We start from the raw sequence: 21,145 nt of genomic DNA, 5'->3' as shown, positions 1-21,145 counted from the left end.
ACATTATTCTACTTGTAAATTGATTTCTCACAATTTGATGTTTTTCTTTATCTTTTGCAATTGTCACAAATTATTACATTTTTGCGATTCTGGCGCTTATTTATCGCGTTCACGAAATAGTCCAAATTATATTTAAAGGAAGTATTAATGCAAGTTCAAGCAACCATTAAAATACGATAACAATGGAATAAGACAATGAGTTTCTAGATCATGAATGTGCATTTATCTATTTTCATTTTTATAATTCGTTTTTAACATAATACTTTTTTAAACAGTGATTGTATGTTTACATACAAGATTTCAAGTATTTATTCTGTGAAATAATTGTTGTTGCATAATAATAAATAAAAGATAACTAAAAAAGTGACATGTGTATTTTTCAGAATGAGTTATTTTGAATAAAACATGAATAAAAGATGACAAGGTTATTCTTCTCATGAGTATATCGAATGAGCGCAATCTGCGTTGCATAAAGTAGTAGAGTTTTATGCAATGTTGTCAATTTTGCATCAATAATGTGATAAAAAATGATACAATTATATACTAAGTGATTATGCACTATGAGAATATAAAATAAGATTATAATTATCTATATCTATCCTTCTTGATATTTTTTTCTCATTCCCTCCCATACATTTTATCATTTTATTTTACTAGAAAAAAAATTTTACAGATTCGAAAAAATTATTGCTGTTTAGTAACTAAAATTATATGGCCAGAATTTTTCCTAATAAAAATTTATCTTAAATTATTTTATATTATTCATTCCTTTTATCCGTAAAATTTATCTTTAGTATAATTTGTGATAATTTAAATTTGCTGAAAAAAACGAATAATTTGTTAACTGATGCGTTATCCTCATCATAGTTCTTGAAATTTCAGAAAAAAGATATCACATGTATAAGTTCAAAACTATTTTAAGATTTTTTTATGCTCTAGATAAAATAACTATTCTAGCACATAAAGAGATAATTATGGGGATAAATTAATGCATAAAGTAAATAAATTTGTATAATTACACATTTATCTATCTCACTTAAATCAGCTGTAGAAGACATTACCACTTAACAATGAATTATTAAGTGATAATGTCTTCTACAGCTGATTTAAGTAAGATAGATAAATGTGTAATTATACAAATTTATTTACTTTATGCATTAATTTATCCCCATAATTATCTCTTTATGTGCTAGAATAGTTATTTTATCCAGAGCATAAAAAAATCTTAAAATAGTTTTGAACTTATACATGTGATATCTTTTTTCTGAAATTTCAAGAATTATGATGAAGATAATGCATCAGTTAACAAATTATTCGTTTTTTTCAGCAAACTAAAATTTATTTTAATAATTGCTAAGTTTATAGATTGCTTTATATTATTTGATTTGTATTCACTTTGAATATAATTTGAACTATTTCGTGACAAATAAAGCACATTTGCCAGACTTGCATAAATAACTTGTAATTAAAAAGAAATTGAATAAAGATTATCCAATTGTGAGAAATTAATTTACCAGTAAAATAACATATTGTCTTACAATCATATCATATATAGTTGAAGGAACTTGAAAGTTTTCCGCGTTTTATATACCTAGGTTTTTTAATTTTTATATTGCATATTTTTATTCAATTATTAGACATTGGGAATATTTGTAAAGAAATATATTTGATAATACATGTCATGATAATATAGAAATATATTTGTTAATATATATCGCATTCACATATATTTATGTCAATTATATTTCTTTTTGTTTACTGTAGGCATTTTTCAACATGTACATTTTCAAATCATATTTTGGCTCATTAATTTAACTGCTTCAAACTATAAGTCTCTGAATTTATCATGGTCATTCAGTATCAAAATATAAATTCAAAAATTGAAATTACTTGCGACGGTTCTGAACATTCTAATGGCTTCAATGGTGCTTGTAAACTACCTTTATTATTTGCCATCTATTGCTTTGGAATATGCGCTAATTTCATATACTATGGCATTAAATACCTTGCGTTTCCGTTCGTATTGTCGCTCTGTGCTTGTTGAGGCACATTTGCATTTTTTGACATTTGCTATTTAAAGGAAGAGATCGTTTGTAGCAGGATTTTATTCTTCTGAACAAAACTGGATTCATCTATCAATAAGCTATCCTTTATATAGGTTGCTTGTTTTAACATCGCTGGATCAGTCCTGTTATCAAATAATCTTGTTGTATCTTTTTGATTGATATAATAAGAATCCTCCTTTGTTTTATTCTTTCGAATGCCTAAATGCGTTTGTATGTGCTTGTTTAAGTGGTCCTTGCGTGAGAATGCTTTTTGACATATGGGGCAAATAAAATTCTTGTTGCCAGAATGAATAACACAATGTCTCGTTAAATGCTCGTTTCTCTTAAACCCCTTCTGGCATACTGAACATTTAAAAGGTCGCTCGTCTGAATGACCGCGCATGTGCTGATCTAAATGCTCTTTTCTCTTCAACATGGCACCACATTCTTTGCATTGGTACTTGCGTTCCTATAATAAATTGTTCTATTTATAAATAATTGTTATTTATATATCCCTTTCTTAATAATCTTGTCATCAAAAACCGCATACTCGGACACCAAAGATAATACGATACATAATACATACTTGTAAATGAGCCTGCATATGTTGTTCGACGTCTGACCTGTTTGGATACCCTAAATTGCACTCTGGACAACAGTAAAAAACAATTCCATCATAATTAGTGCTCTCTTTAATATCGCCCACTTTTGGCCGAAATTTCGACTTCTTCCTAATTTTTGGCAAATCGGTTTGTACTTGTTGCTCTATTTTGAGTACAGTTTGCAAATTGCTTTCATTCTCTTGTTGCTGATTTTGTACGTTCAGATTTCTCAAATTAACAGCCATTGTCTGATCCGAGTTTATAAAGTTGTTACTACTTTGCTGATGAAGATTCCGAACGCTTGGTATATTTAAAATATTATTCTGCGTTTGCTCTATTTTTTCCTGTTCTACCTTTTGTTTCTTTGCTTGTTCTGTCTGCAATTTAAGCAGTTGTTGCAAGGATGTAGATTGTAATTTTTGAATAAAATCAGTCATTATTAATGTTTGCTGCTGATTCAATTGAATTTGAGATTCCTACAATAAAAATAAATATATATACATAATAAAAATATATATTATATGTATTATATATATAATAAGAAAAATAATTAAAAAACCAAGTATTATACCTTATTCAAGTTTATCTGCTCTCTAGTCTGAACATCTAGCTCTTGCTTTGCAGCAGTTGCAGCATTTGCTTGTGACATAGAAGGCGAATATATATTAGCAAGAATACTCGACGATATACTGTTTGGTTGTAGACAGAGTATATTATTTGAAAAATTCGGAACATTAATCATCTGCTTCACTGGATTCTCATACACATGCGAGAAGAAGCTTAAATCGCATGTGTCCAAAATTGAAGTTATATCCTACAAACAGAAAATACCGAAAAATAAAAAAAATATTCAACTTCAAAATTATAAGATAAGCAAAATAAATAGAAGAAAATAACAGAACTTAAAGAAAAACTTGAAAAAAAATATTACCGGTATCTGCTTCGTAGTCAAATTTCTTAAATTCTTAGAGATAGAAGTTTGCGCTATTTGAGACTGCGCATTTTCGTTATTCGGAGACTGTATGTTCTCGTTGCTGACAGAAACATTCAATACCGGACGTAATTCGGAGAATTGCGGCAATGTGTGATTGTGTACGTCGCGAGATATTTGTTCCTCGGATAAATCCATGATGTGCGGAAGTCGGTGTTGCGATCGCGTGCGTGTTTCTAATCTAAAATGGATCTACCTAGCGACAAGGGTCAGGTTGGTCGCATCTCGTGCTGTATGACTTCGCGATGAATCGTCGTGTATCACCTATTGTCTATCGTCCAGTGATGCATTAACGCACGGAATACGTGCACTTTATTTATAATTATTAAGCGTACGCGAAACACGTACGTGTAAATATATCGCGTCCCGCTCGCACACAATGCACAAATACAGTCATACCAAAATGGAGATTTGCTGGATGTATTTCCACGTTGGCTTCTAGCATCTTAGTGACAGAAGTTTAGCTGAGACCGCGTTCAGCGGCAGAGAAAACGCTCAGTCACAGATTAACAGACAGATGACAGAGAGAAGCCTCTCTGTCCGGGCCTTTGGTTATCTGTTTACTAATCTGTAGTCTTGTCGACACTTAACGTTGGTTTGTTAATTCTTAAAGTAACCAATCACGTTCGATTGCTACTGCTGAGCGATTTCTTTGCTGAACGCAGCCAATGGCTACGTTTTGTTTGCGGTGAGGTTATGTTCCGTTTCACGCATAGAGCGCTTAGATCGCTTGGAAATCTATAATATATGTTACGTGAACTATAGATTTTCAGGCGATCTATGCGCTCAATGCGTGAAATGAAACGCATTCCTTAATGCTCGTAATCATTAATCTGTCTCTGTTCAACTTACGGTGAATAACAAGGATGAAATAATTTCACGAGCATTGCGGACCGCCAACTGAAACGTAACTAGTTGGTTCTAAGTTACATGCCGTGCGCAGTAGGAGATAAAATCTAGAGTTCACTCACGCGGATGTACGAGCGATTCATAATCTCTCCTTGAATCAATGTTTGAATACATGAATGTATTTCAAGATTTGGCTAACCTGGAACGTCTTTGTTTTTTTTTTGTTCAAAGTTCAAAGACTCCATAGTGAACGGTGGACGTAAACTCCACTTACTTCACATCGCTGGCGATCGATGCGAATTAAGAGTTTTGGAACACGTATTAAGTACGTTGTTGGAGAAATCACGGAAAGAAAAGTGAACAGAAATATTTTAATTTTCATGAATTTTCATCGCTGATAAATTTGTTGCGCTGTGATTTTGAATAAATATTAAATAAAATAAAAGTTTAAGTTAGGTTATACATTAGGTTAAGAAACTTCGCCAAATACAATTATATATTCTTATATGTATTTATGGAAAGAAAATATTAAGGCAAAAATTTTAATTTATAATACTATATATTTAAATTAATTTTAATTTGTTCTAATTGTTTTTAATTTATTAATAGTTTTGATTATTAATATAGCATATTATTACAACAATATAGCATTCACATTCTTCAATTTTAATTTAAATATATTACATAAATTAAATTTTTATAAAAATAAGTTATACAAATAAAATATAATCCAGTATTTGCAATTTTGCAATATATGATGTTAATGATAGTTTATCGCAAGTCTTAAACATATGGGAGAGGCATTCAATGATAGCTTAGAAAAGTTGCGCAAGAGAAGTCGAACTTTGTTAGCACATGTTGATGAAAACGCTAAAAGGATTGATGCTGAAATAAAGAAATTACGTTCGCAAACATTGTAAATGATTTTTATATATAAGTAAAAAGTTTTTATATTTGAATAATTTGATTTATAATTTCTTTGCAGATTTTTGATAAATTGCTGTAATCATAAGAATCAGGGCAGTATAGGAAGAAATATTAATCTATGGAAATTGCGCAACGATTCAAGCAAAATTAATGCTGTTTTAAATCCAGATTTTTGTGTCAGTCCTAAACGCACAACGTCAGTGCCAAATATGACATTCCCTGGAAAACTAACACTAACATCTAAAAAACCGCAACAGCAATTTGCACCTAGAAAACCAGTAAAAGAATGTTATTGTAATTATGAAGAGAATAAGAAGCATATAAAATCATCAAGAACTCAACGCAAACCTGCCTTGCCTAGTCGTCATTGCAGAAGCCAATTTGAGTTTAAATTAATAAGAGAAACTGATAAGCCTGCACTGACTTCGCCAATTAGCTGTGAAACATTCAGGAGAGTTAAAAAGATTGATTACACGCCTAGATCTCAATTCCTTCGCAATGTACAGAACAAAGTCTGCGAATTACAAACTGGAGGTGAGGGAGATTGCTTGCGAACGTGTCCGCGATCATTCAGTTATCACAAATTCATGACAAGTCCGAAGATGCAAGATATCATTCCTGATGAAAAACTAACATTACCGGACGAACACAAACATATCGATAAAAGGCAGTCATGTCTAGCATCCTCGGGAACGCCTATAAATTCACTGGCGAACGAACGAAGCGAATCCGAAGATGCCGCCTGCACTTTGACTAAAGGAATTCAAGAGTCTTCGCGAAAGTTGTCGAAGTCAACATTACAAAAGACTATTAGATCCAAGAAGCAAATACTAAAGTCAAACGAAAGACTTACCTCCAAATCACCGACACGAAGTAAAAAAGCAACGCAATTGGACAAACAAGATTGCCCTTGCTGTTGCAGGAACGAACCGAGGAGGACTGTGAAATTTGATGAACGTGAACGAATAAACAATTTACCGGAATGTTGCGAACAAAGAGACCGGTGCTTGAAGCATAATAATGATTTTGCAACTGATTTTGTGGACCAGGAAGTAGAGAATTTGAGAAAATTTCGAGAGCAGAATTATTTCGAAACACATGGCTCGAGTTACACATTGGCGTCGTCCAGATCTTCAGGATCTTTGCAACAGTATCAGCTGAACGAACGTCTTTTTCCGGAGTCGACAAACAAGATTCATAAACAAGACTTGGTAGTGACAATGCCGCTGTGTGCGACGATGCAGAAAAAGCGCATCCATTATTTTCCTAAATACGTGGTGCGACAAGAGAAGAAAGCCTGCAATACAAATTATAGGCGAAAACGGTGCCAAAGCTGTCCTCTCACCGGTCATGCCATTGATCTTGGAGTTCTGAAGGCCAGACCGCCGCTAAATAGTCTGGCGCTCAAATATCAGAAAAGAGTTCCTTGAAACAAAAGCAAACAGTCATGCATATTCTAAAATCTTGTTTTCTTTTTTATATTTTTATTATATATTCTTAAATCCATATGTAGAACAGAATAGCTTTTTTACCTCAAAGATTTGAAAATATAAATTTTAACATTGATTGTGTCAATTTATAAGTGTTATTTACTTATTTTTCACCTTTATTTTGATAAAATTAATTATATAATATTTAATTTATAGAGTATAATGCATTAAATATAAAAAATTTTCAATATATAAAATTTTACTTTGTTTATCATATGTAGGCTGCGTTTTGATATTAAATGCAAGTGAACGTGTACGTGATGTAAACTATAGATTTTCGGTGCTGGCAGTGAATATCGAAACGCAGCTTTATCAAGTTTATGCTTATTTGAACGACTATAATTATTAAAATTTATCCGCATGATATGCAAAGAAAATAGTTATTGCTAATTATGTTCGTTTATTTTAAAGTACGTAAGAAAAACATAAAAAAGCGCGATTATAAAGGAATAACAAAAAATGTAAATTGTTAATGCACACTTTTAAGTTATATTAATTAATACAAACATTGGTATAATTTGCACAGAAATATGATAAAATAATTGCTTTCTTGTTTTCTTACATCAATAATTCTTAAATTATAAATATACAATTACTAAAGACTTGACTCTCTTATAAAATATTATGTCAAAATTATTATTGCAACATTAAAAAAATTGTTTTAACTCAGTAATACAATGGATTATTCATTTTAAATTGAGATAAATAAATTTTTCAAATATTGTGCAAAGTCAAATATATAATAAATCTATATACATATTATTTGCTGTTTTACAATTTAAAAAATGTTTCTTGGTGAAATAAAAATTAAAAACACACTTTCTCTCTCTCTCTCTCTCTATATATATATATATATATATATATATATATATATATATATATATATAATGATTTTCTAAGAAATAAATTACTTTTTTTACAGAAAATCGGACGCCGAACAAAATTATAATTTATTCGAATCCGTGCTAATTTATTCACTGTTTGATGACGGATCATAAGAGTCACAGCATAAAGAAACTGTCAATATTATATAAAGCTTCATTAACATTCAGATTTAGAATATATGAGTTTATTAATATACAGTTTGAATTTATATAAAACCAACTTCCGAGAAAATCTATTTGCAACAACGTTTGTAATGATGACTTGTAATTTTTCTTCAGCATCCGCAAGAGGCAAGGAGGGACACATTAGTACTAAAAAATGATAAATATCATTATATGAAAGCATTTCATTCAATCTGCGCATATTTTTTCAAGATAAAATAAAAAATATCTGGAATATTCAGTGATTCGAATCGAAAAAATTGTTTCACGCTCGAGATCTGTAGTAGCTACTATAATAAGCAAGATCTAAAAAAACTGTAGACGTAAATTTTGATAAAATCTTTTTTTTTTTATTATAAACAATTAGCAAGATATTTTAAAAGCATTTTAACAATATTAAGCAATTAAAAATAATCTTTTGTCTCTTGTATACTTTTGTAAATTTGATGAATACTCTCTTGTGAATAAATTTTAATAAATAATTTTTAATAATTATTATTATTAAAAATTATAAAAAATTACAGAATTTTCAGTATATGGGCTACAAACACATACATAAATACTAATAAGGCCAAATAATATTTTACTGTTTCTCCGTTTCGTACAATTCGATTTCATCGAATTAGTTTTATCTATAATTATATGCGAAATAATCATTTAAGCGAATATCATGAACCATGATAATTGATAGCTGATTTATTTTATGCTAGGTATGTTTTTCATTAGTAATATCTACTTTTCACGCTGTTCGCATATGTATATGTGCGTATACAGTATATACAAACAATGTCTACTACAGAATCATGGTGGGGCAAACGGTACTTAAATAGGCTGCTTAGATTGTCTCTCAGATCACATCTGATGAACATTAAACATTTACTCTCATATGAGTTACTTGGCTTTTAGCCGTAAGTCCCATCGATAGAAGCCTAGAATTCGAAGATAATGAAAACGGTAGTCATACTTTTGTTCACAGTGATTGCAACCACGAAGACGTTAGATTTGCGTAAGTAATTACAGATATTCTTTTGTTGTTAATATTATATATATTATCTTATAAATCATCAAACCTTTTTTTTTAAGAATATTTTGCATATGTGAAATTGTTAAATTGTGTCTAACAATAAGTTAATGCATATAATTAAATTTGGAGATTCTTTCTTTAAAAACATAAAATGTTGAGATTAAAATATTTCGAATCTTTACAATGTATATGAATATGTTATATATATTTTTATTAAATAATAGATATAGATTAATGCAAGTTCGTATTGTAAAAAAATATTATTTTGATATCAAAGCATTATACATTCTTTATTTTACCAAGAAAAGTTTTGCAACTCTTACTGACTACACTTACTACTAATTTAAATTATTTTTTATTATTTTGTAGATTATTTTTTTATATTAATTATTATAATGTGATTTATATTTTTTTTTAGTATGATATTGTTTCTACTTGATACTACTTTCAACGTGTCGCTAAGAAATTAATTTTATGCCTTTTTCATTTTCTTTGCATATATCAGATTTGTTGTGTCAAAACATATAGTATTGAATCATAATGAATTAATGAACGGAGAATCATTATATGCAATTTTTAATCGGACGTGATATCAAACTCATTTTTAATCAAAACTTGCAATCAGCATTTTGATTTCAATCAAAATGTTCATTGCATTTTATATTCGGAATCCTCAATTATGTCCCATCAAGATCAATAATTGAATTTTTGTTTGCGATCAGATTATTCAAATAAAATTATGTCGTGGACCCGAAATTAAAATGCGTACACAAGTTTAAAGAGAAAGTCAACAACCGTCTAAAGATCGAATGACCGCGCGGCTTTTATTGGATCTGCAGCAATGCAGTTAGTTATATAACAATTTATACGCAATGTTTTTCTCCTTTTCTCTCCACCTTACAGCCAGTAATTTCAAACTTTGCAAGAAGTCAGACCCGAAAACATTAGAATGCCTCCCGGATGCCATCAGAGATGCAATTATTTCAATGGCAGACGGTAAATATGCATTATTTTTTATAAGACACACATATACGCACGCATAAAATGAAATATTACGAATTGGAAAAACTTTAGGAATATACATAGTTGAATATTGCGACTGAATAGAATATGTTATATTGTGATTATCTTTTTTTTAGAATATTTTTTTTGATTTTTTTTTATCGGCTTTTTGCACGCGTACATAATTCATAAATATAATTCTACATCTTATTTTCCTTAAGTCTCTCTCTCTCTCTCTCTCTCTCTCTCTCTTTTTTCTCTCTTTAATGCATATTAATTCATGAATATAAGATGCAAAATCAATTGTGCAACTATGCCTTATATTGACATGCTTTGAGGAGTCACAGACTTACTTCCGCGGACGCAAAATTTTAAAATGCAAATCAATGTTTATTATATAAACAAAAAAATAACTTCTTAAAATCTCACTTCTATGAGATTTAATTTACCTGAATGTACAGAAAGATTGAAATGCTTTCTCAATAGATTATTTTACTGCACTATTTCTTAACACGAAAGATATTTATTGACTCATTCGAGCCGGTTTAGTATCAAGGCGAATTAGTAGTCATCTTGCAATTTTGTTTGCTATCATGCTTATATAATTTATTCTATTCTATCCTATTTTTGGGTAATACATAATGATATTTTATATTTGGACGTTATGTTCGTATATGTATGTGTTTCGAGATTACAGAGATTTTATTTCTTATTACTTAATATATTTTTAATATAAAGATCCTAAATAATTTTATTATTTTATTATTTTATTATTTTTAAATATTATTATATTATTTATGAAACATCAATAATTCTAGTAGAAACGTTAATAAGAAGTTGTTATTTATATAAGTTATTATAAGTAGTTATTATAAGTTTATAAGTAAGTTATAAGAAGTTGTTATTTATATAAGTTATTATTATAATTCTTCGAACGAAGTAAAAAAGCAAAACTTTTTTTACGTACGTTTACCATGTATAACAACCGCTCCTTCTTATTAAAATTATTTATTAAGTATCTTTCCAGTACTTATCAGGGATGCGTAATAAAAAATGGAATAAAGATTTCACACGCAAGCGGAAGAACTTGTTCGATTGCCTTCTCTTGCTTATTGATAAATATGTATGAATATATGTATATATAAGACTATGTATTTATAAACACTGAGAAAAGGAAGTTGTTAACGTGACTAAATTTGTCCAACTAATTACTATTACTTTGTATTTTTTTAATTGAAATATTGAAATATTTAAGACAAATATGACATAATTAAATCTACAACATGACGTATATTTGACTTAAATATTTCAATTTTTTAATTAAAAAAATACAAAGAAATAGTAATTAGTTGGACGAATTTAATCACGTTAACAATTTTTTTTTCGCAGTGTATAAGACTATTTTGAATCAAAATTTATTATATTATATTTATTAAATATATTAAATTTATTATATTATATTATATTTATATTTATTATATTCTTTTTATGAAAAATATCAGATGTAAAATTAAAATAAAATAAAATGATAATTTAATTAATTATTCAATTAATTAATTTTATATAAATTGCAAATTGACATGCGATAAAGTGCAATTATAATGTACTGAAATGTAATGAACATTGAATTCACATATCGAATGCTTGGCGTGTTCACGTTTAGGCTTGAAGAGCTTCAAAATTTTGCCTCTTGAACCACTGGCAGTCAACAGCGTGAAAATTGGAGAATCTCAAGGTTCCGTGTCGCTCAAACAAGAATATCGGAATGTCAAGGTGCATGGACTAACGAAGGGATTGCACCTTTCTAGTGATCAGTATGTAACTTTTATTACCTTTGTTGCATATTATCTTTTATCGATCCAAGTAAGTATAAAATCAATCAATGCATATGTTTAAAAATGCATATTTTATGTAAATGTTATATAAAAAAAAATTATATACACATAATTTACAATGTATGTATTTTAAATTTGATTTTTGTATTTAAAAATTTGATTCACATTGTAGAAATGCAGATAGAAAATTAAATAATTAATTTATTTAAAAAATTTCCAATTGCAAAATATATCGGCAAATTAAAAAATCTATCATTTTAATTTTATATTTAGGGATAAATTATTGTAGATATTTATTTGCAGCTTTTATAAATTTGTAACTTATAAATAATAAATTATGCACACATGTAATTATTTAATTATATGATTGTAATTAATAAAATTTGTATTTTTTTAGGATAGACTGGGATAATTTAATATTCAAATTAGAAAGTTTCAATCCCCAAGTGGATTTTATTGCCGACTACAAACTTGAAGGCAGGATTTTGCTACTGTCAGTACAAGGAGAGGGTAAATGCAATCTAATTCTGTGTAAATATTATAATATTTTTCTATAAATTGCAATATTTTGATGTATGATTTAATGACAAATGCTTCATTAACAAAGACAAAATAATTCATTGCACGCGAGTGTTATATTTTCTTTTTTTAGATAACGTAACGACAAAACACGACGTACGTTTTAAGAAGTTCCAAAAGGATGGGGAAACCTATTTGCGAGCGGTTAATTTCTTTATCAAGCTTATTCCCGAACACGTAACATTACACTTTGATAATCTCTTCAATGAAAATATCTTCTTAGGTACATATTTTAATCAGCTTTAAAATAATCAATATTATTTTATAGTTTGAAAATAGAAACAAAATGCCATAGATTTATATATCAATATAAATACAGAATGATTCAAGAGAAAATATTAATATTTTGACAATTAAAATAATATCGATTATTGTGAGAAAAAAATATGTGATTTTAAATAATTTTAGCGATAGAGATGCGATAGAGTCCGCAAGTCAAAATATAAAAATATTGCGAATGAAAGGGATATGAAAGGGACAAAGAACTATATAAAAATCTATGGTATTATCTTCCTCATCAATATTGTGTTCATATTTCTAAAGAATTAATTTTTAAAAAAGATTGACTAATTGTCACAAATTTGTAGCTTTATATATTTAGCAATAAAAATTTTTTATTAATTTAAATGAGATTAGGAAAGGAATAGTTTATTAAATGTTAAGTTTGTAAAATATTATAGTATTTATCTCATATATATTTATTTCCTAACTCTTCCATTTTTCATTAATTGCAGGTGAGGAAATGGATAGATTCATAAATACGAATAGCGATCTGCTCTTCAAGGATTTTCAAGCTTCTTTTGAAGAAACCTTTAGTTTAGTTTTCATTAAAATTACTAATGATATTTTCAGCCGCGTGCCAATGAACAAGATTTTTCTATAGATCAATTATCATGTTTTATTATAAAATTTTAAATTATTATTTCTTCTTTAATTACATAATTTTATAAAATACTTGTTATATAAAAATATTTAATATAAAAATGTATATACTGTTAATTTGTACATAAAAATTTTAAACCAATTTTAAATATTTTTAAGATAAATTTTTTTGCAATTTTCAACTTTTTATTTAGAATTCTGAGTAGCATCTAACGAGATATAAAAAAAACTCTTAATATTTTTATGCTTAAACCAATATTGCAAAAGATATCACAATTTTTTTATTATTTACATATAAATGTATCTACATCTCGATGAGGCACATTATTAACATTCTAATAATGTGCTGTGCAGCCCTCATCGAGATATAAATACATTTATATATCCACTTTTAAAAAGTCATTAAATCGATACTTGCATTGTCACCTCTTTTCCGCGATGCTGCTTGGTTATCTTGACGCTGTACATTACTTTATATCAATATAAAAACTTATCATAACTAAGCGACACACTTGATAATTTAAATATTGAGTGGGTTTAATTTTTATTTAATTTATTTTGAAAAGCGGGAAACTAGAATTAATATGTAAGCAATTATATATATATATATATATATATATATATATATATATATATATACAATTATATACAAATAAAATAAATGGCGCACGCGTAGCGGACAGGAATAATGAAAATTAGCTCCAACTGATATAAAAAGTGGAGTAAGTACATGAGCTATGCAAATATAGTACGTAATCTTTCCTCCTCTGGATCTACACCAGTTCAGTTTATTTGCAGCTGCAAATGGAGCTGTTTACATACTAAATCGGTAATGAGCCCATTGAGCCGATTTTTTTATTCGGTTGCTTTTACCGGCGACGAAGGATCTCTCTTCTCTCTCGGGTAATGCTTGCTTTTTCTTTTTTCATCAATTGCAAGAAAAACATTGAGCCAGGAAAACATTAAACATTAGTACCGACATATGTAATTACTTTTATTCGCGAGAAACATTCTCATCTGATTAAATCACAAATAATCTTATAAGAATTACAGATTATATGTATATATGTGTGTTTTGTACATTATATATAGTTTGCTATTTTGAAAAAACTTTAGTATCTATTTATTAGTTTATATTTTTAAAATTTTATAATGAGAGTTTCTTTTTCATTTCGCACTGTATTATTTGTAAAAATGTTAAACTTTTGAGTTTTCTTCACAGATCTCATCTCCTCTTGATTCTTCTCAATGTTGGATAGACTCGCGTTAAATTATTCATGCGCGCATCGCAAATGTATCAGCATAAAGAGACGCTAATAGCAACCATCTCGTTGTTATCATATTTAGCGATGTGAACGATGATTTCACAGCATGCCGCGGAAGGCCAGCAACGCACGATTGTCTGCCGTTCTGTAGGCCGTTAAAGCATAAGTGTTTTCATACACCGACATGCAAGGTTACAAACATTTCTTTGCTATTATTCATGATTTGATATATAATAGAAACATGTTAGTTCAGATAAAAATTAAATCGTTTTGAAGACGGGCTCATATTAGATTAGGCATTGCTCGAGTCAGAAAACGGTAACGTTTGAGTTTATGGCCTCGTTTGACACAGCTATAATTTTCTGGGCGTATATTTTAAAGAACTGTAATTTTTGTATAAACATTACTAAGCGCAAAGTGTAGTAATACGAATAGACAAGCCAGTAATGTTAATTAAAGCGGATGAAAGATTAATATGAGAGAGATTATATAAGATATTAACATGATATATATATATATATATATATATATATATATATATATATATATATATTAATATTTATATTAATATTAATATAACAATTTATTATAATAAAAAGAAATTTTTTTAACTCTCAAAGTTTCCTATACTTTGCTTATATGTATATAAACTAAATATTAATTTCAACACAAAATAATTTTTTTTTAAAGCATTAAAATACGAGATATGTATATAGTGTTATTAACTTAATTCGGCTAATTTAGCACATGATTTTTCACGACGTACATTTTCGCTTATTGATTTGCACGCAAATATTTCTACCAAATGAATAAAACTGCAAAACGCGTTTCTCACCGCATTCTCGCATCGTGTATACATCTAATTAGAATTTAAGGACATTGAAAGATATTGTCAGAATACACCTGTTAACAACATTGCGTATATTTGAGAAATTTGTCACTTTAATTCGTTCTATTTCGGGTCACTAAATTTGCCGATCAAAGATACGTTTCGAGATGATACACGTGCTCTTACATTTCGAATCCGCAATTATGACAATGTACTTCAAATCGCAATCCAAAATTAAAAAAAAAAACTACTATTGTTAAGACTCGGATGAGGTACACCGTTCTCTCTCTCTCTCTCTCTCTTTGTTTCCAATATTTTTAAATAATTTCTAAAACTTTTTCCAAGTTTCTTAAGATCGCTAATTAACTATTTTGTCACTAATATTTTTAAATATCAACGGTATATTAATTTATTCTTATATAAATGAACATACAACATATCGAAGTTAATAATAAAAAATATACAAAATCAAATTATATATTACAAAGTTTCCAATCTTACTCAATAAATATGTACATATATGGCGTTCGCAGTCAAAGAGTTAATTGAGAGGATATCCTTGTGTGGTCGACTAAAGTGCAAACACTAGGAATCTGCGGTAGAGAGAAATTTCTGGTGTTCCTTGAATACTCTATATAGTGCGTCGATTTACCCTAATCCTCCTTGGAGCGGCTTATGAGAGTATATCGGCGCGCGACGTGACGACGATCATTGGAGTCGGCGTTCCGATATCGCGAACAGTTTCGCGACATCAAGGCCGCCTCCTTACCCGAGATCTTATCTCACCTCGATGACTCACGCCTAGCTTGGCTGCTTCCTTCCACCTTCGAGGTTGTCCGAGAGACCGATCGCGGCCGCCTCCGTCACCGCTTCTTGCACTTATACTGTGAGCTTTAGCATTCTACTTTGTAGAACAACGGCGATTGCGGTACCGCCGCGGTCACTTTTTTGCCCGAGGAAACGGAGATCGGATGGCAAGAGGAAGCAACATCGCCCTGCATCACCGCGTGTGCGGAGATCTTGTTTTTCTCGCGATACATTTAACCCTTTGAGAGGGGGGGGGGAGGCGGCGGAGGGGGATCGAAAACGTTGTAGTAGCTCTACCCGGAAGAGCCGTCTTCCTGAAATTCTACCTCGAGTCGCTAATCTGAGATTAGATAGTTTCACGATCTGATACCAGACTTTAATATAACAAGTCGATAGATGTTACGATGAAGCCGAGATGACGATCGATGACGTTTAACCTTTGACACTAAACACTCGGCTATGCATTGTATTAACAGTTGGTCGAGGATTATTGTGCAATCTGTCCTGCATATCGCTGAAAAACGGAACGAAGTTTTCTCCGCAACAAAATTATTACAATAATAAAATAAAACTATCGCAATAACAATAAATAAAATTGCGGTATATAATAACAATTTTATTTAATAATTTAAACAGACATAAAAAGAAGAGAATAAAGATTTTGATTTAATTTCTTAACGGTTAAAAGAGCATATCCGTTTAAATTCTCGAAAAATAAGTATATTTTCTAGATTTTTTTTTACCGCAATTTGATAAAAATTTTTCATTTTTTTACAATATTAATATAATATTATTAAGTGTTTAAATAAAAGTTTTTTATTTAAAAAAAAATTTTTGAAGTTATGCAAATATTTGCAAATTTATATTTTCATGCACGGTGTACATAAATTTTTTTAATATGTTTAATAAAAAAAAACTTGTATTTTTCATTTATGTGATAAACGAACATTTTTATACACACTGTAAAATTGGAGGAGCTGTAAATATTTTCCTAACTTCCAAAAAAAATTTTTTTTTAAACTGAAAATTTTTATTTTTGTCTTTGAGTAGTTAATAATATCGTAAAAAAATTAAAAATTTTTATCAAGTTGTTACGTTGTAAAAAAATCTAGAAAATGTACTCATTTTTCAAGATTCTAAACAGGTATATCCCTTTAAAAAAAAAAGCTGAATTTGCACGAAAAAATTGATACATTGACAGTACCTGTTCCTTGAATCATTAGGTACAGACAAAAGTTCTGAGAAAAAATAGAGTTGATCAGACAAGTGTTACATTTTTAATCTTTGCGAATTATTAGATAGAGAAAGATTTCTGCCAGCACGTTTGTGTAACCATCTAGACGCAAAGTTGCTGGATAGTTACAGTACAAAAGTAGACTTACACCGACCAGATATCGTACGAGAAGAGACGGGGAGAAGAGAGGACCGACAGACGAGTCCTTCTCGTGTGCACGTTCATTCGTCATAATGCACGCGCCGCGGTAGGTATAATAGGTACACCCAGAGCTATAGCGATGCTTAAAGGCATCGCCAATTATCGCTGTGCATCCTCCCGACGAGAAGCCTGCCCATGAAGGCGCGCATACAATCCTCCCCTCTTTTATGTTCTCTTTTTTATTTTTCCTCCTCGACCGTACAGCATAGTCTGTTCGCATCATGATGATGACCGTGTGTATCCATTAGTCCAGTACTGCTGCGTTTGCGCGCTCCGGAAAAGGCAGGATGACTGGTTTCTTAATATTTTCTCTTGTGATCCAAAAATATCTAACAATAAGTACGGATCATGAAAATTGACCAGAGGAAAAATCTGTTAACGTTTCGTATCACTTTTGTATTTTTTATTTTTGTCGTGTAAATTTACATATCTCGTAAACTTAATTTACAATTTTGTAATGCTAGAGAGCTTGTCATATTAGGATCATAAAAATTTTTTATATTGAAGCAAATTTTATTATATTTATTTTTCATTGTAATTTAGTTGTAGAATGATAAAAAATATCTGATATAAAAATTTATTAAAAATATATATGATAAAAATTTGATAAAAAAAAATTTAATATCAAAAATATATAATATAAAATTTTTTAAAAAATATAAAAATTTTAAACTAATTTTTATATTATAAAAATATGATACAAGCTCAGCTGTCAAAATGCTGTCAACTGGCGGTAATGCTTCACTTTACACGTGCGTGTAGAAATTCGTAATATTTTAAAACTAGATATTATTTTGAAAATATACAGTTCACATAATGATTATGATGATCAGAAGGGGTTAAAACGCACGAGCGTGATTAAAGGATGCGATCACTGGACCTCCCGCGCGCGCTACCGAAGAAACTCATGCAGGTGCGCGCCTTTCCAAGAGCCGATGCGGGATTAAAGCGGATCATCTTCCCTCGGCGAGTTAATTGGTCGCTTGCACACGGAAGACGATGCTCGCACGCCAACGGCACGGTGACACGCACGTGGCAGTCATTTCACACCGCTTCCGGCTGTCTGGCGGATGACGCGGTTTATCGTAATAATCGAGTGCATTGATTCGTTGCGATGCTCGGACGCGATTATGTCGGGCAACCGATGGGAACCATAAGGAAAATGTAATGTTATTTCTAGATTCGTAAAAATAACGTTGTAACGTTTTTACTTAGCAATTTTCCTCTCGTAACGAAGAAACTCTAATAGTTTCCGGTAAAAAAATTCGAAAGAAAATCGCAGAATTACGCGAAAGAAGATCTACGACAGTATAATTGTTCTCTCTATAAAAAAATATTATTTCTTGTAATATTATTTTTTGAAATATTATTTCTTGAAATATTATTTATTTATAATTTTTTTATAATTATATCCTCGTATATTCTAATTTTTAACGCCGTCAATGAGTTAATTAACTAAATCTTAAATCTCTGATAAAAAAAATATACAATTAAAAAATATGATTAAAATTAATTTTATCTCCTTTAGCAATACATCCAATGAGTTTCTTTCACTCTTTCAAAGATTCTTGAGAAAAATTTTTTGACATAATATTTATACTATAAAAAACATCATTATTCAATGGTAGAAACTAACGCAATTATATAATATCTCACATATTTGAAAATGTTTATCGAACTTTAATATTTTTTGAAAGTGCTTTTTATACTATTTGAATATTAAAATATCGAAATTTCTTGTGAATCAGCCACTGTACTTCATAGGAAAACCGACGGAATGAAGGGCGAATGCAGGATGCGTTCAGCATTTATACAGTAATCACTTGTAGCAAGCATTCCGCAACCGCATATGCAGTTTTGCATTCTTATTCTCGAGTACCGCTTTGTCTACCACGGCAGACGTAAAGCGATTACGGTGGACGGCGTACGCTGTTCCGGTTCAAATTGCAGAGTTTAGCAAAATGATAATAACAGAGAGAGAGAGAAAGAAAGAGAAAGAAAAAAAAGAGAGTGAGAGAGAGAGAGAGTGCACGTAATCACGGCGTTACGCGCGAATGAGTAATACTCGAAAGAAAACACTATGATGAAAATCAAAATGCCAATAATCAAAGATAATTAGCGACGTATAATGATTAGTATCGGTAAAGGTATGGCCTGCGAATAAATAAACAAAGATGCTGAATTTTTCTCTTAGTTTTGTCAATGTAAAAGGATGCTTTATTTCTTTAATATGAAAACTGTTTAATTCTGTGAAAGAACATTAGATAGATAATTTAAAAAAAATACAAAATACATTACGTTTTCGTCTTTTGTGATATATGAAGACAAAAGCAGAGAGAAATTTAATTTTGCTTGTTTAATGATTAATTGATTAATTTAAAAAATGATATACTGGCTCTTTTTTTAACTGTAATATAAAGCGCAAATAAATTTACGATTTGGTTTAAAAAACTAGAAGATATGTGTGCCACCAATTACTCACAATGCTGCACGACTTATCTCATAAATAAATAAATTTAAAGACAAAAGAAAAAAGAAATTTAATTTTGTTTAATGATTAACCATTTAATTTAAAAAATTATATAATGGCGTCTCTTTCTCTAACTATAAAGCGCAAATGAATTTATGGTTTTGTTGAGAGAATTAAAAGATATGTGACATCAATTACTCCAATTAGAGACTCATAAGATAGATACGCAGTAACTATTTAATGATCAACAATGCTGAACGACTTATCTCATAAATAAATAAATTTAATATATATGCTCGAAACTCTTTCTTCGATACGAGAGCGCGAATTATAGCTAGAGCGGCGATTTTTTTCGCGTTTCGAAATCGGCGAGCGGATATTTCGGAAGTGGCCTTGGGATGCTGCGGCCAATGCGAATATCTTTGCGACTGGTTAACCCGCGAGCGAGTACGCCTTAAGCCATATACGGGGCGAGTCATGGTGGCGCTAATAGGAAGTGTATCCTTGCCGGGTGATCCGTTCTCGCGGCCTCCGCGTCGGATAACTCCGAATAAAAAGTTTTGCCATCTAAGGGAGTCCTAAGGACCCCCGCGATCGGCCGCATCTACGGGTTCACGGCGTTCTCCATAAGTCGTATTAACGTTGCCGGCCCAAAAGAGTCGCCGCGAATCTTAAAATTAGTCATGCACTCGACAACGAAGGACAATGTTGATGACTCGCGCGAACGTTCGAATGGCCGATTCGACGACAATTTGATTCCTTTGTGAATTATCTATTTTTCTTTCTGCCTTTCCCGCACGATGAGGACGCATTATTCACGTTGTGGATAGCTTTGAAATAATTCAATGATGAATTGAGATAATTTCAAGCACCTTTGGTCTCAGAGATGATGACTTTCAAATTAATAAAAAGTGAGAAAGACGAGCATTATGTTGAAGGCTCTCTAGAGAAAGAGAGATTTATATTGAAGCCTCTAGAAAGAGATCGTTTGTGCTCTAGAGGAGATCATTTTATAACTATAGAAATTAAATGTAAATAGATATCGAAAAAATGAGTTATTTAAATCA

At 30.2% G+C, this 21,145-nt stretch overlaps 3 protein-coding genes across 6 annotated transcripts; 2 read left to right on the top strand and 1 right to left on the bottom strand.

The window, feature by feature from the left end:
* Nucleotides 1–1,056: 1,056 nt before the first annotated feature.
* LOC126856383 (zinc finger protein 809-like) lies at nt 1,057–4,169 on the bottom strand. Its single transcript, XM_050604843.1, has 4 exons — nt 3,579–4,169; nt 3,219–3,461; nt 2,632–3,123; nt 1,057–2,514 (listed from the first exon to the last, which is right to left on the bottom strand). Exons 1-4 carry the CDS (start codon nt 3,774–3,776, stop codon nt 2,071–2,073), a joined length of 1,377 nt encoding a protein of 458 aa, XP_050460800.1. The 5' UTR covers nt 3,777–4,169; the 3' UTR covers nt 1,057–2,070.
* A 382-nt stretch (nt 4,170–4,551) lies between these two features.
* Nucleotides 4,552–7,618, top strand: LOC126856378 (uncharacterized). Of its 4 annotated transcripts, none has more exons than XM_050604833.1 (3): nt 4,552–4,843; nt 5,258–5,403; nt 5,473–7,617. In XM_050604833.1, exons 1-3 carry the CDS (start codon nt 4,781–4,783, stop codon nt 6,842–6,844), a joined length of 1,581 nt encoding a protein of 526 aa, XP_050460790.1. In that variant the 5' UTR covers nt 4,552–4,780; the 3' UTR covers nt 6,845–7,617. The 4 variants fall into 4 exon arrangements, with proteins under 4 accessions (XP_050460790.1, XP_050460791.1, XP_050460792.1 ...); XM_050604834.1 differs by having other exon boundaries at nt 4,552–4,812; nt 5,473–7,616; XM_050604835.1 differs by lacking the exon at nt 5,258–5,403 and having other exon boundaries at nt 4,553–4,812; nt 5,473–7,616.
* Nucleotides 7,619–8,805: 1,187 nt separating this feature from the next.
* On the top strand, nt 8,806–13,421 carry LOC126856405 (protein takeout). The gene is made up of 6 exons (XM_050604871.1): nt 8,806–8,956; nt 9,878–9,970; nt 11,640–11,790; nt 12,209–12,342; nt 12,464–12,613; nt 13,125–13,421. The coding sequence occupies exons 1-6, from the start codon at nt 8,896–8,898 to the stop codon at nt 13,271–13,273; spliced, it is 738 nt and encodes a 245-aa protein (XP_050460828.1). The 5' UTR covers nt 8,806–8,895; the 3' UTR covers nt 13,274–13,421.
* The last annotated feature ends 7,724 nt before the right edge of the window (nt 13,422–21,145 follow it).

This window comes from Cataglyphis hispanica, chromosome 18, assembly GCF_021464435.1.
Source record: "Cataglyphis hispanica isolate Lineage 1 chromosome 18, ULB_Chis1_1.0, whole genome shotgun sequence".
NCBI classification, from domain to species: Eukaryota; Metazoa; Arthropoda; class Insecta; order Hymenoptera; family Formicidae; genus Cataglyphis; species Cataglyphis hispanica.
The sequence above is the reverse complement of the archived record's forward strand: the minus strand, read 5'-3'. Positions and strand labels throughout refer to the sequence as shown.